This window comes from Eucalyptus grandis, chromosome 1 (genome assembly GCF_016545825.1).
Source record: "Eucalyptus grandis isolate ANBG69807.140 chromosome 1, ASM1654582v1, whole genome shotgun sequence".
Taxonomy (NCBI): Eukaryota; Viridiplantae; Streptophyta; class Magnoliopsida; order Myrtales; family Myrtaceae; genus Eucalyptus; species Eucalyptus grandis.
This window is the reverse complement of record NC_052612.1, coordinates 39,401,553-39,412,010: the sequence shown is the minus strand read 5'-3', so window position 1 is coordinate 39,412,010 and position 10,458 is coordinate 39,401,553. Positions and strand designations below refer to the sequence as shown.

Sequence of the window (10,458 nt, the reverse complement as noted above, 5' to 3'; positions counted from 1 at the left end):
CCTAGAATATATCGGTCATCTAGGACAAACTTATAAGTACCAAACATAATCAACCCTTGGTTTGAGTAATCGCTAATTAATGCTAGCAATGCAAGAGGTCTCTCACCATGAGAAAGTCCTAGGGATCTATTCAAGAGCAAACCTCGGTTTGAGTAATCTCTACATTTAGCGTACCATGGGGAATACCACCCTATAGATTTAGGTAATAAAACCTTAAAGTTTGACCTGGAGCCGCCCTCCCCGTTATTCCCCAAAAATTCCATTTAAAACTATAATCATCGGACTCCATAGATCGACTTCCCACGCGAGTTTTAGCAACTTGTTGAAGAACTTTCATTGAAATTTGATTTGAACAAAGAAAAGATACAACTGCATCTCTCCCCAAATAAATGAATACACACGAGTGAATCAATCGATGGATCGTCGCTTGGGAGAAATCCGGATGGGCATCCCGTGGACAGGATACGGGAGCGGGTTCGAGGTGACCGGCTCATCGGGGTGGATCAGGGACCAGTCGTAGCGGGTCGCCACGTGGTGCAGGAGCACGAGGATGTTCATCCTCGCCAGCTGGGACCCAGCGCAAACCCTTGGCCCGCCTCCGAAGGGCATGTACACGTACGGCGGCATCGCCTCGTCAAACCGGTCCGGGTCAAACCTCGTCGGGTCTGGGAAGTGTTCCGGGTCCAGATGCGTCCCGTAGGTCGTCCACAGCACCTGAAAATCAGAATTGGCTCCATGAAATCACGTAACTGTGTACGGCATTTTTTTAAATCGCGAATTTGTCCGCATCCTAATTTACATATCCTAGGCTAAACGGGGAAATGTCTAGGTAGGGAAGGTTTACAATATGAACAAGTGGCTTATTTTAATGCAGCTTGGACCGTCATTTAATAAATCAAGTTAAGGAAAGATGCAGATGACTTCGCTGCCATGCATGCGCGTGACGACTTTAATTTAATTAACAAGCGTGCATGTACTGTGGACATTCTCTTTTCAAAGCAATTTCAATCAAGTGAGCGTGGGCGGCGTACCAAGACTTTTCATTTCCAATTAGGTGAATAAATATGGAGTAAAATAAACTATGGCCGGTGTTGGACTCGGTCTATATTTTTTTTTTTAATCAAAAGTGGAGTTGTATCGAGGCTTTTGAGACTCAATTTTAGGCTTCCCATACGGCGACGACAGCTCTTTTCTTATTTGACCATCACGACACGTCGCTTTGAGAGATGAATAAGTCGTGAAAGTGCATTTAAAGTGTATCAGTTCTAATTCCATGAGAATCGATCAAGGTCAAATTATCGATTGAAACTTTGCGATTGGATTAGAAGTTACGTACCTTCCATCCTTTCGGGATGGTGAATCCTTCGTAGTCAATGTCGACGATGGCTTCTCGGAAAGAGCCGAAGATGGGAGGGAACAATCTTAAGGTCTCACGAGCAACCTTCCACGTATAACTCATCTTCTTAATATCTTCACCATTGATATCCTCCCCTCCTCTTTTTCTGCTCTTGAAATCCATATGTTCTGCAAAAGAACAAAGTTCACTTATTTAATAAAATAAAAACTAACATAAAAAAACCCAAGAGAATATTCTAATAACATAGTCCATATTTTTTTATGCAATGTCACTAATTAAAAACTCAAGACTATTCACAATAGAATGAACATCATATAATATAAACCAATCAAAGACACGAGAAAAAAATAAGTCATAAAACATGCAAGAGATTGTCACCTTTTAGTAGCAACTGATAGCAATGTGGATGCTGAGCCAACATTCTAAAGGTCATAGCGATGGCGAAAGAGGTGGTGTCTTGAGCACCAAACACCATCAACACCATGTTATCGATCACCTCCTCCTCGCTCATCTCACCCCGCAACATTGCCGCCACGTACCGCGGCAGCAGCACCGCCTCTCCCTCCTTATTCCCGCCTCCACCTCCTACCGAATTCTCCCTCTCCAACTCCTCCTTCTTCTTCCTCACAACCCTCACAAACAGGCTCTCTATCTCCTTCCTCGCTCTCATTGCTCTCGAAAACTTAGTTCCAGGGACATTAACTGCCGGCATGAAGACTCCCTCCAAAATCCTCTCAAATATTTCCGGCATTCCCGGCTCCACATCTATCCCTAACAAACATTCAAACACAATGTGGAATGTCAAATTTTTGGTGAAGTGGTATAGGTTGATTCTCTCCTGGCCACTCCAATGTGCATCTAGGTGGCGTTGTACTAATTTGCTCAACTTTGGCACTAAAGACCCCGCCGACGCGCTGCCAAGGCTAGAGGCGACCAGTCCATGGATGTGGCGGTGTTGCTCGCCGTGCTTTTGCATAATGGAGTTCTTGCCCATGAGCTGAACTGAAGAAGAAGGCCACGAGCTTATCACCAGCTTGAACTCACTGGACAAGAAGAACCGGTTCGCTTCAGCTCCACTTACTATCACAGTGGGCGACCCCATCAACCTTGTTTTGAAGATCTTCCCATGTCTCCCCATGCGAGGTTGGACAAAGTCCTCGAATAGCCGGTTGGCTTGCTGGGCTCTGTAGAAATCCATGGTTTCGCCGAGCCACGGGATGCCCATTTGGCCCGGGGGTAGTTTGTGCTTGGTGCTGACACATTTTTGCTTGAGTTTGAGAAGAAGGAACAAGGGTGCTAGGGCTAAAATGAGAGTGAAAAGCCAAGAGGAAATGTAGTGGTTGATCTCCATGGCTAAGAAAGAGTGCGGACGTTGTGTTTGAGAACTTGGAAGCTTATAGTTTGCTGTGGGGTTAACGTGATGATAGAAAGGATGCGGGTTCTCTATATATAGGTGATGTTCCGCTGGTTCAACCATATAATAAGTAATAAAATAATCGAACAAGCTGTTCTTACAACAAGTCAGATGACTATTATAATCTAAGAGGCTAACTGAATTCGTTATTAATTTAATGGCACCATGTTTCAATTTGTCCACGGGAGATACATTGCATAGCGCCCATGCAACTCTTTTTTAAACTTCCAATTATGAGTCCAAGCAATCATCGGCTCAATTTCTTCATACCTCATGTCAAAAAAAAAAAAAAAAATTCTTCATACCTATTAATCAAACAATCAGTTCAATATCATATCGAAATACAGTGGAGCTTGCAGTATTCTCAGGGGGAAAAACACGCATTCTCGCCCACTTTTTTGCATTATATACATTTGAGACTTGATTAAGAAGGGATTACCAAACCAAGTAATGATTAAGTAGCGCCACCCCCCCGCAGGCACGCATGTGCTCTTACGCGTAGTACCTAAACATTACCACACCGCCCACTGAGATTCAATCCGTCTCATTCCTCACCGAGCTGTACCTGGAAATCCTGACTTATTTTTAAGAAGCGAGATATTACCCAGATTCTCCGAGCCGTCCATGGTCAATATGGTTGAATATTCAAATGGCCAGAGGATCCCTAGATATCTGGCTTAGAGGATCCCAGTTGACCTTTAATTTTATATCATTTCTCGTATTTGGCAAGTCAAACCCAGAAACGGAATCTATTACAGCTCCTACAGTTACAACACACAGAGAGAGAGAGAGAGAGAGAGAGAGAGGGACGGGGAACCTAAGTTCTAATCCATTTTTGTGAACTAACAAGGGGGCATGTGAATAATTATTTGATGCACCGCCTGAATCTTGTCAAGTTGGCCGGACCCGGGGGATACGATGCGCCGGCTGAATCTTGTTTTAGGGTTTTTCGTCTTTGAGAAAAATTGTGTTTGCAAGTTTCTTGTGAGTTGGCGTGTCAAGACAAAAGATGGGGAATTGACATCTATGACAGTGATGAGAAATCCCATAGTACAGCAGATGGACCCGACTTTCTTTCCTCGAATTGTGATTCTCTTAATGGCGGTGGGTTCTCTCTATCTGTGAAAAAGAAGGCTTGCTCCTAGCCACATGAATTGCGAGAACTGGGAAAAAGGTATATAGAGAAACTTCAGTGGCTTGTAGTGAGACGTAGGGTGTTTTGCACTATTGAAAGCTAGAATGACATGGAGCGCATATCCGCAAATCCATTAAGGACGACAAAGATAAACATAAAAAGGGGGCCGGTACGCTCTAACTTTTGGAGAATTTTGGTGAAGATAAGGTCCCATATCCATTATTATAAGGGAAAAAATCATCAAAATTCTCAAACTCTATTCAAAATGACAAATTTACCTCAATTTTTTTTTTGACATGAAATATCCTAAACTTTGCTAACCGTAACACATTTACCCCAAACTTTATGACCAATGACATTTTCATCTTATTTTTTATGTTTTTCCTTTTTCCTTTTTCTTTTTTTTTTCATTTTTTCTTCTTCTCTTTTCTCTCCGCCGACCATGGCGAATGGAAGCAGGACTCAAGCAAGGGTGGCCCTCGCTGACGTCGGGTGAGGGCGGCCCTCGCCTGTGTGTTGCCCTTACCAGCCCAAGTGAGGACGGCCCTCGTTGGATTTGGCAAGGGCCATCCTCGCCAGACGCCAACAAGGGTCGCCCTCACCTATATCGAGCGAGGATTGCCCTAACCCCTCGCCCAACGCCAACAAGGGCCGCCCTCGCTCGACGCCAGCTAGGGTGGCCCTAGCCAACCTAGGCGAGGGCGACCCTCACCCGATGCCGATGAGGGCAGCCCTCACCTGAGTCCGACTTCCCTCCACCATGGTTGGCGAAGGGAAGAGAGAAGAAGAAAAAAATTAAAAAAATAAAAATAAAAAACGAAAATATCCTATTATTTAAGGTGAATGTGTCACACGGATACAAGTTCGGGGTTTTTGTATTTAGAACAAAGTTTGAGATAAATGTGTCACGATTAGTAAAATTTGGGATATTTTATGTCACAAAAAAAAATTATAGTAAATTTGTTATTATGAGCAAAGTTTGAGATTTTTTGTAACTTTTTCCTGTACTAGAAAATGTTCAATATAATTTGCACATACAGAATAATATGAATCATATAAAAACATGAAAGGATAAAAAGACGGTTTTCCTCAATTTTGTGAAACTTCACTTTTAGGTCATGACTTGTATGGAAAGAATTAACAACGAGGGAATTTACACCTTAAAGAGTAAAATGGTTTCTTCTCCCTTCTTCGTATCTCTATCTATAGAGACTTTAGTGATCTTTTCAATATCTTCTTTCAATTCCATATGCTGCCTTTATTTTTCTTTTTATGGGAATTCTCAATTTTCTTTATGGTAACCATTTGATGTCTTTCTTCTTTATTTTGGAAAGAGTGGAACTATATCTCATCATACATATCACGTAACATACAGAATTTTTAGACTGCGGAAATATACAATATTCAATTTATACTGTCAAAGACATTCCTGACGTTTCTTCCCCAAGAATGTTAATCTAGAATTCCCTTGAAATATGCAACGTGAGAGAAATAAATTATTTGTCAGTTCACTTCCTCTCCATGTAAGGCTTCTTCAGATACATTTTTTTTATTGATGCAAGGAGCGGACACAGAAAAAAAAGGTTTAGATTAGGGAGCGTTTATTATCTCAGGGAGCAAAAATGGAAATGAAATAATATCATATAACAACCAATGTAATATGACTAGCTAGTAATGAAACTTAATCACGGTACTCGACCCTAATGTCGAACTAGGTATCTCAAGGTTGATGCTATGGTGTCGTCATGGACAACGCGGCTGTGCTTTGCCTAGAGACTCAATTCTCGGGAAACGATGCTTCCACGTCCACCAGTAGCAACGAGACCAGGGGGGCATTTACTATGACAACTCAACGGGACAGACTGCACGATCACGTGCTCGGGAGGATGGTCAAACTGTGTCGCATCAGGCACCCAGCAGGGAAACTGAGAATGGTTCAGCAGCTTGTCTACCAATGGGTTTCCCAATAACTCCGGAAGTGATGGTGAAACGCTCGTCTACCAAAAGGGTTTCCCAATAACTTTACGATGGAAAGTTGCACCGAAGAGGGGCTTCTTTGCGTGGATATGAATCCTTCCGATATGTGAGGTTATCCCAGAATTTATAAAGAAAAAAAAACAAAAAAGATTAGTTATGAGTGAATTCAGTCCGAAAGCCTCCATCCAAAACTTACATCTGCCCCCTCCCTACTGGGGATTAACAAAAAGAATTGTTAGTTATGAGCAGTTTCTAAGAATACCAGTCTGGTTCCAATTTTAGATCCACCAACCCTGATCACTCAAACTAGACCAATATTTTTTTTTAATTTCTTACAAATCTGTAAATACCCTAATCTTTCGCAAATTTTCATTCAATTACGTTGCACACTGCATGACTCACACGGTTACACCCGCCCTAATCCTTCACAAGCCCTAATTACGTTGTTCACGCCTCTTATGCTTGCTCAACCCACGCCTCAGTCACTCTCTCACTTGACTCTTGGTCACGGCTCTCTCAATCACTCTGTTGCTCAACTCTCAAATGCCTCCCTCTCTCCCTCAATTCTTGGCCAATCCCATTTCGAGGCTAGGACTTTCCAAGCTCCTGCTCTGGGAACATTGTAGCCGGTTGCAATTTGGATCTCATGATCTAGTGAGTCTGCAACCTTATTTCAATAAATTTGTTGTTTGTCTAGTTTGTTGTAAGTGCAAAAATGTTTTGAGTTCGTGCTTTCAAGATTGGTTTGGTGGAACGTTGGTGCAAGAAGATTGTTTTCGAGTTAATTCCATGGTATTATTAGTGTGAGATTATTGCGTCTAAATATGTGCTTCAACCATTATGTCTGTACTGTTTGTTTTTGCTAAAATTAGTACGTTTCTGTTGCTATATCACTGGTTTCATTAGCCTAGCCAGTCCAATCCAATTCCAAGACCTGGTGGGCTGTCCAGCTTTTCAGAAACTAGGAACCGGCCTCTCTAGTCCAGTCCCAGTTCCTAAGTGAGAAGTGAGAACCGGTCCATAGGGAAACCAATTACCCCTAATCCCACTCTCTAGTGTCCGCCGTAATTGTGCTCTGGTCGCCACCTTGACACGTTCTGGTCGCTGCCATTGTGCCGCCATTCCCCCCTCCCCCCCGGCGGGGGTCTCTCTCTTACTCTCCCAGAACATAGCAAGGGTGCGTGGGTTGCGCTCACCACACCCAGCCTCGGGCAACCCAAATTGAGGGTCGCTATGCCGGGTTTCTTGGACCTAAGGTTGCGACCTCATATCGAAGTCCACCGTGGATTTGCAAACACAGAGGGGGTGCCTTTACATGTCGAACCTCACCAATCTAGTCATAAGAGTCATCCTATCAAAAGATACACACTGAGACGCCAGTGAACTCTGTGGATCACCCCTTACTAATTCGATATTTCATTTCTTCCTCTCTTTTCTTTCTCTTGTGACATGATTTATTGGAAATACTTTCTCCAGTAGCTTGAACTGGGACTATGGTTATTATATATCTTAGCTTAGATATATTGTACTGTGTCCTACATAGCTACTTTTTCCATCCCTCGAGATGTGCAAGTTCTTTCCATTGAAGATGGAGAGAGGACTACTCGGCGCTCCGCCTAATTATAGCACTGTATTTGTACGAACACTGCAAAAATTTGTACGCAGACTGTGAGACAGGAGCACGTAAATGCTACTTCAATACTTCAACCAACCGCATCGGTCCATCCCCACCAGCCATCTTTACTCCGCTCAGATTCCAATGGATTTTTACTACTTAACGTCGCTTCCCCTGATTTCTCAGGTATATATTCTCATATGCGTCCTTCAATCCGTAGCCTCCCAACCTTAAGCGTTCCTTCCGTGACGAAATATGGCAAGAAGAGGACAATTCGTTTCTTCCCTCGTGGGAGGTTGCGTTATGGTTGTGGGGTGGTCGCTGCTTCTCCAGAGCTTCTTGCTTGTTGAAGTCATAGGCACTGAACTTAAGGATGGGAAGGCCTATTACTCTCCTCCAGGCCCTCGCTCTCGCTCTCCTCCCTCAGGTCAAATCCGTTTTCGCTATGAAGAAATCTCCAGATGCTGACATGTTTGTCATGATTGTTTTGGCATGAAAACGTCTTACGGGTTTGGTGACATTTCTCCTAGTGCGTTTGACTGCTATTCCTTGTTAAGATCAATGAAAGAGATACCACGTGTCCGGAGAGACTCCTGCAGAGGAGTTCATTCGGTCATGATGTATATACGATTTAGTATTAGGCATAAATCGTATGTCTCCTGGAAATGTCGGAGATTTTACTCTTAACTTCAAGAATTCATTGTCCCGACATCTCATGTTCATTTCCCCCTCCTTGTTCTTTTCTTTTCCTTCCATTTTTGCACCTTGATATTATGCGCTATCTTAAATTTTATACCTGATGAACAGGTTCACGCGGACGTGGCAGTACCCCTCGGGTAACTTCGCCGACGACTGCCAGATCTTGTGGCAGCCCGCCGCGGGGACAAGACCCCAGCCGGTCGACGCGGCCTCCTAGTGGAGGTTACTACCGTTCTCCTCCCACTTCCGGAGGCACACCCTCGACTCCAGTGACCACTCCTGTTGATCCCAGGACCCCGAGTACTCCCACCACCACCTCGCCACCGAGCGGAGGTTACTATCCATCTCCGACTTCCGGAGGCGATAGCCCCCCAACTACGGTGACCTCGACGCCACCGGCCACTCCCATCGATCCCGGCACTCCGAGCTTCCCTTCCATCACAGCACCTCCTTTCGGTTTCCCTACAGCACCTCCTTTCGGTTTCCCTCCTTTCGGTTTCCCTCCTATCATAAATCCCTTCATCCGCCCTTACAAGTAAGTTCATCATCACAAAGAGGAATGTCGTGCGCTCGTGGTATATTTTGATCTAATTGAGGAGTGGCGTTTTGGCAACTAGGCCCAAATTTTCAATTTGCACGGAAAACCTATAGTTGTTTTTTGTACGGAATGCAATAGTATTATAGTTTCCTAGCTTAATATTACGTATAGACTATAGAGTCTCTTAACCCAAAATAAGAAAAAAAAACTCGAGGAAACACAATATGCATGAGAAAGTACTTCAGTAAATGATTTTGCAAGAAATGGATCATGAGTACAATGTATATTTCCCCCTTAAAATGCATGAACGATATGCATGGATCAAGTTGATTATTATTTTCTTGTTTCGCATGTATAGTTGTATTCTGTGTAACATTAATTAATCAAGCTTTCGGTCGATGATGTCTATTGCTACAAACTGCAGTTACTATCTATCAAATCCAGGAGTGATAATTGGGCTGGTTGGGTTTGTGATGCCGATGGGACCCGCCTTCCGCGTGACCACGCCCGTCCCCGGGTTCCCCGCTGCCCAAAACCTGATTCAGGCGCTCGGGAACACAAGCGCGGACGGCCTCGGCGCTCTCTACCGAGAAGGGACCGCAGCGCTGCTCAACTCCATAGCTAGCAACAGGTTTCCCTTCACCACCGCCCAAGTCCGACAGAGCTTTGTCTCGGCCCTCAGCTCGAACGAAGCTGCGTCGGCTCAAGCTCGGCTCTTCAAGCTGGCCAACGAAGGCCGTCTCAAGCCCAGGGCTAATTGAAGTGAAACCGATCATCACTGTTTTATCTAAGCTATTCTAGGTTGTCGGAGCAATATGTGTTGGTGTTCGTGTGGTGTCCTCTCTTATTCTTAGCAGGGATTTGAGGTGTAAGTCTGCTTCGTGTACGTTTGTGTACGATTTAGCTTAACTTAGCATGCATGATATTGTTGTTAGCAATATTTTGTCGGTGTCAGATTTCCCATGGATTGTGGTACGTAGACATTAATTTGACTTTCATTTTACTTTTCGTAGGGTTGTAATAACTTGTTGAATGCTATTCGGAAACGGTCGTTTGGGATCATATAAGTGAACTAAACCACATGAACTCATCATCAATTGTCATCCAATTAAACGTGCATGAAAGACGATAGCAAAAGAAGGGGAGATATTTCCTGTCACAGAGTAATTTAATTCTGTTCTTGAAGCTCGAGGAAGAAAATTTTCGGTAATTTTGTAACTTACTAACGCTTTTAATAAATTACCAATTTTTGTACTACCTTGCCGATGTTCATTAGCATAACTTACTATCGCTTTGAACTGACTATCTCATGAATGAAACCACCGACCTAAAATCACCGTATTTTGTCGGATCATACTACCAATTAATTTCAGGTTACAAACTCTCCTCTCGTTACTTACCGAATTTTAATTATTTTTTTTTTGTGCCAGAGGAACCGCTTTGGCCGACAGCCGCCACGTAAACCCCCAGGTGATGCTAGCCCAGGACCCACCACCAGGGCGCCACACGTAATACACCTAATGGTTTGCCAAGTTGCAGGGGCTTCGAACACCTGACTTTTTCCTTCAAAGGCAAGAGCCTACCCAGCAAAGCCACCACGGCTGATGGTTACTTACCGAATTTTAATTGTTCTTCTTCAAACTTTTATTTATCAAGTGAGGGCACAAAAGAAGTTGTAGAGACCTTGTTTTGGGGAGAAGATTAGAGAGGAAGAGAGATTCGT

General features: G+C 43.7%; 2 protein-coding genes across 2 annotated transcripts; one reads left to right on the top strand and one right to left on the bottom strand.

Moving 5' to 3' along the window:
- Positions 1-408: 408 nt before the first annotated feature.
- On the bottom strand, positions 409-2,708 carry LOC104457272 (taxadiene 5-alpha hydroxylase). Its single transcript, XM_010072213.2, has 3 exons — positions 1,736-2,708; positions 1,337-1,524; positions 409-714 (listed from the first exon to the last, which is right to left on the bottom strand). The coding sequence occupies exons 1-3, from the start codon at positions 2,706-2,708 to the stop codon at positions 409-411; spliced, it is 1,467 nt and encodes a 488-aa protein (XP_010070515.2).
- Positions 2,709-7,696: 4,988 nt separating this feature from the next.
- LOC104441724 (protodermal factor 1) lies at positions 7,697-9,797 on the top strand. The gene is made up of 3 exons (XM_010054925.3): positions 7,697-7,925; positions 8,306-8,732; positions 9,160-9,797. The coding sequence occupies exons 1-3, from the start codon at positions 7,754-7,756 to the stop codon at positions 9,494-9,496; spliced, it is 936 nt and encodes a 311-aa protein (XP_010053227.1). The 5' UTR covers positions 7,697-7,753; the 3' UTR covers positions 9,497-9,797.
- The last annotated feature ends 661 nt before the right edge of the window (positions 9,798-10,458 follow it).

Coding starts and splice junctions, on each gene's coding strand:
- LOC104457272 (XM_010072213.2), bottom strand. CDS start 2,708: ATGGAGATCAACCACTACATTTCCTCTTGGCTTTTCACTCTCATTTTA. Junction 1,525..1,735: donor CTATCAGTTGCTACTAAAAG/GTGACAATCTCT, acceptor GTTCTTTTGCAG/AACATATGGATTTCAAGAGC. Junction 715..1,336: donor CCATCCCGAAAGGATGGAAG/GTACGTAACTTC, acceptor TCTGATTTTCAG/GTGCTGTGGACGACCTACGG.
- LOC104441724 (XM_010054925.3), top strand. CDS start 7,754: ATGGCAAGAAGAGGACAATTCGTTTCTTCCCTCGTGGGAGGTTGCGTT. Junction 7,926..8,305: donor CTCTCGCTCTCCTCCCTCAG/GTCAAATCCGTT, acceptor CCTGATGAACAG/GTTCACGCGGACGTGGCAGT. Junction 8,733..9,159: donor CCCTTCATCCGCCCTTACAA/GTAAGTTCATCA, acceptor TACAAACTGCAG/TTACTATCTATCAAATCCAG.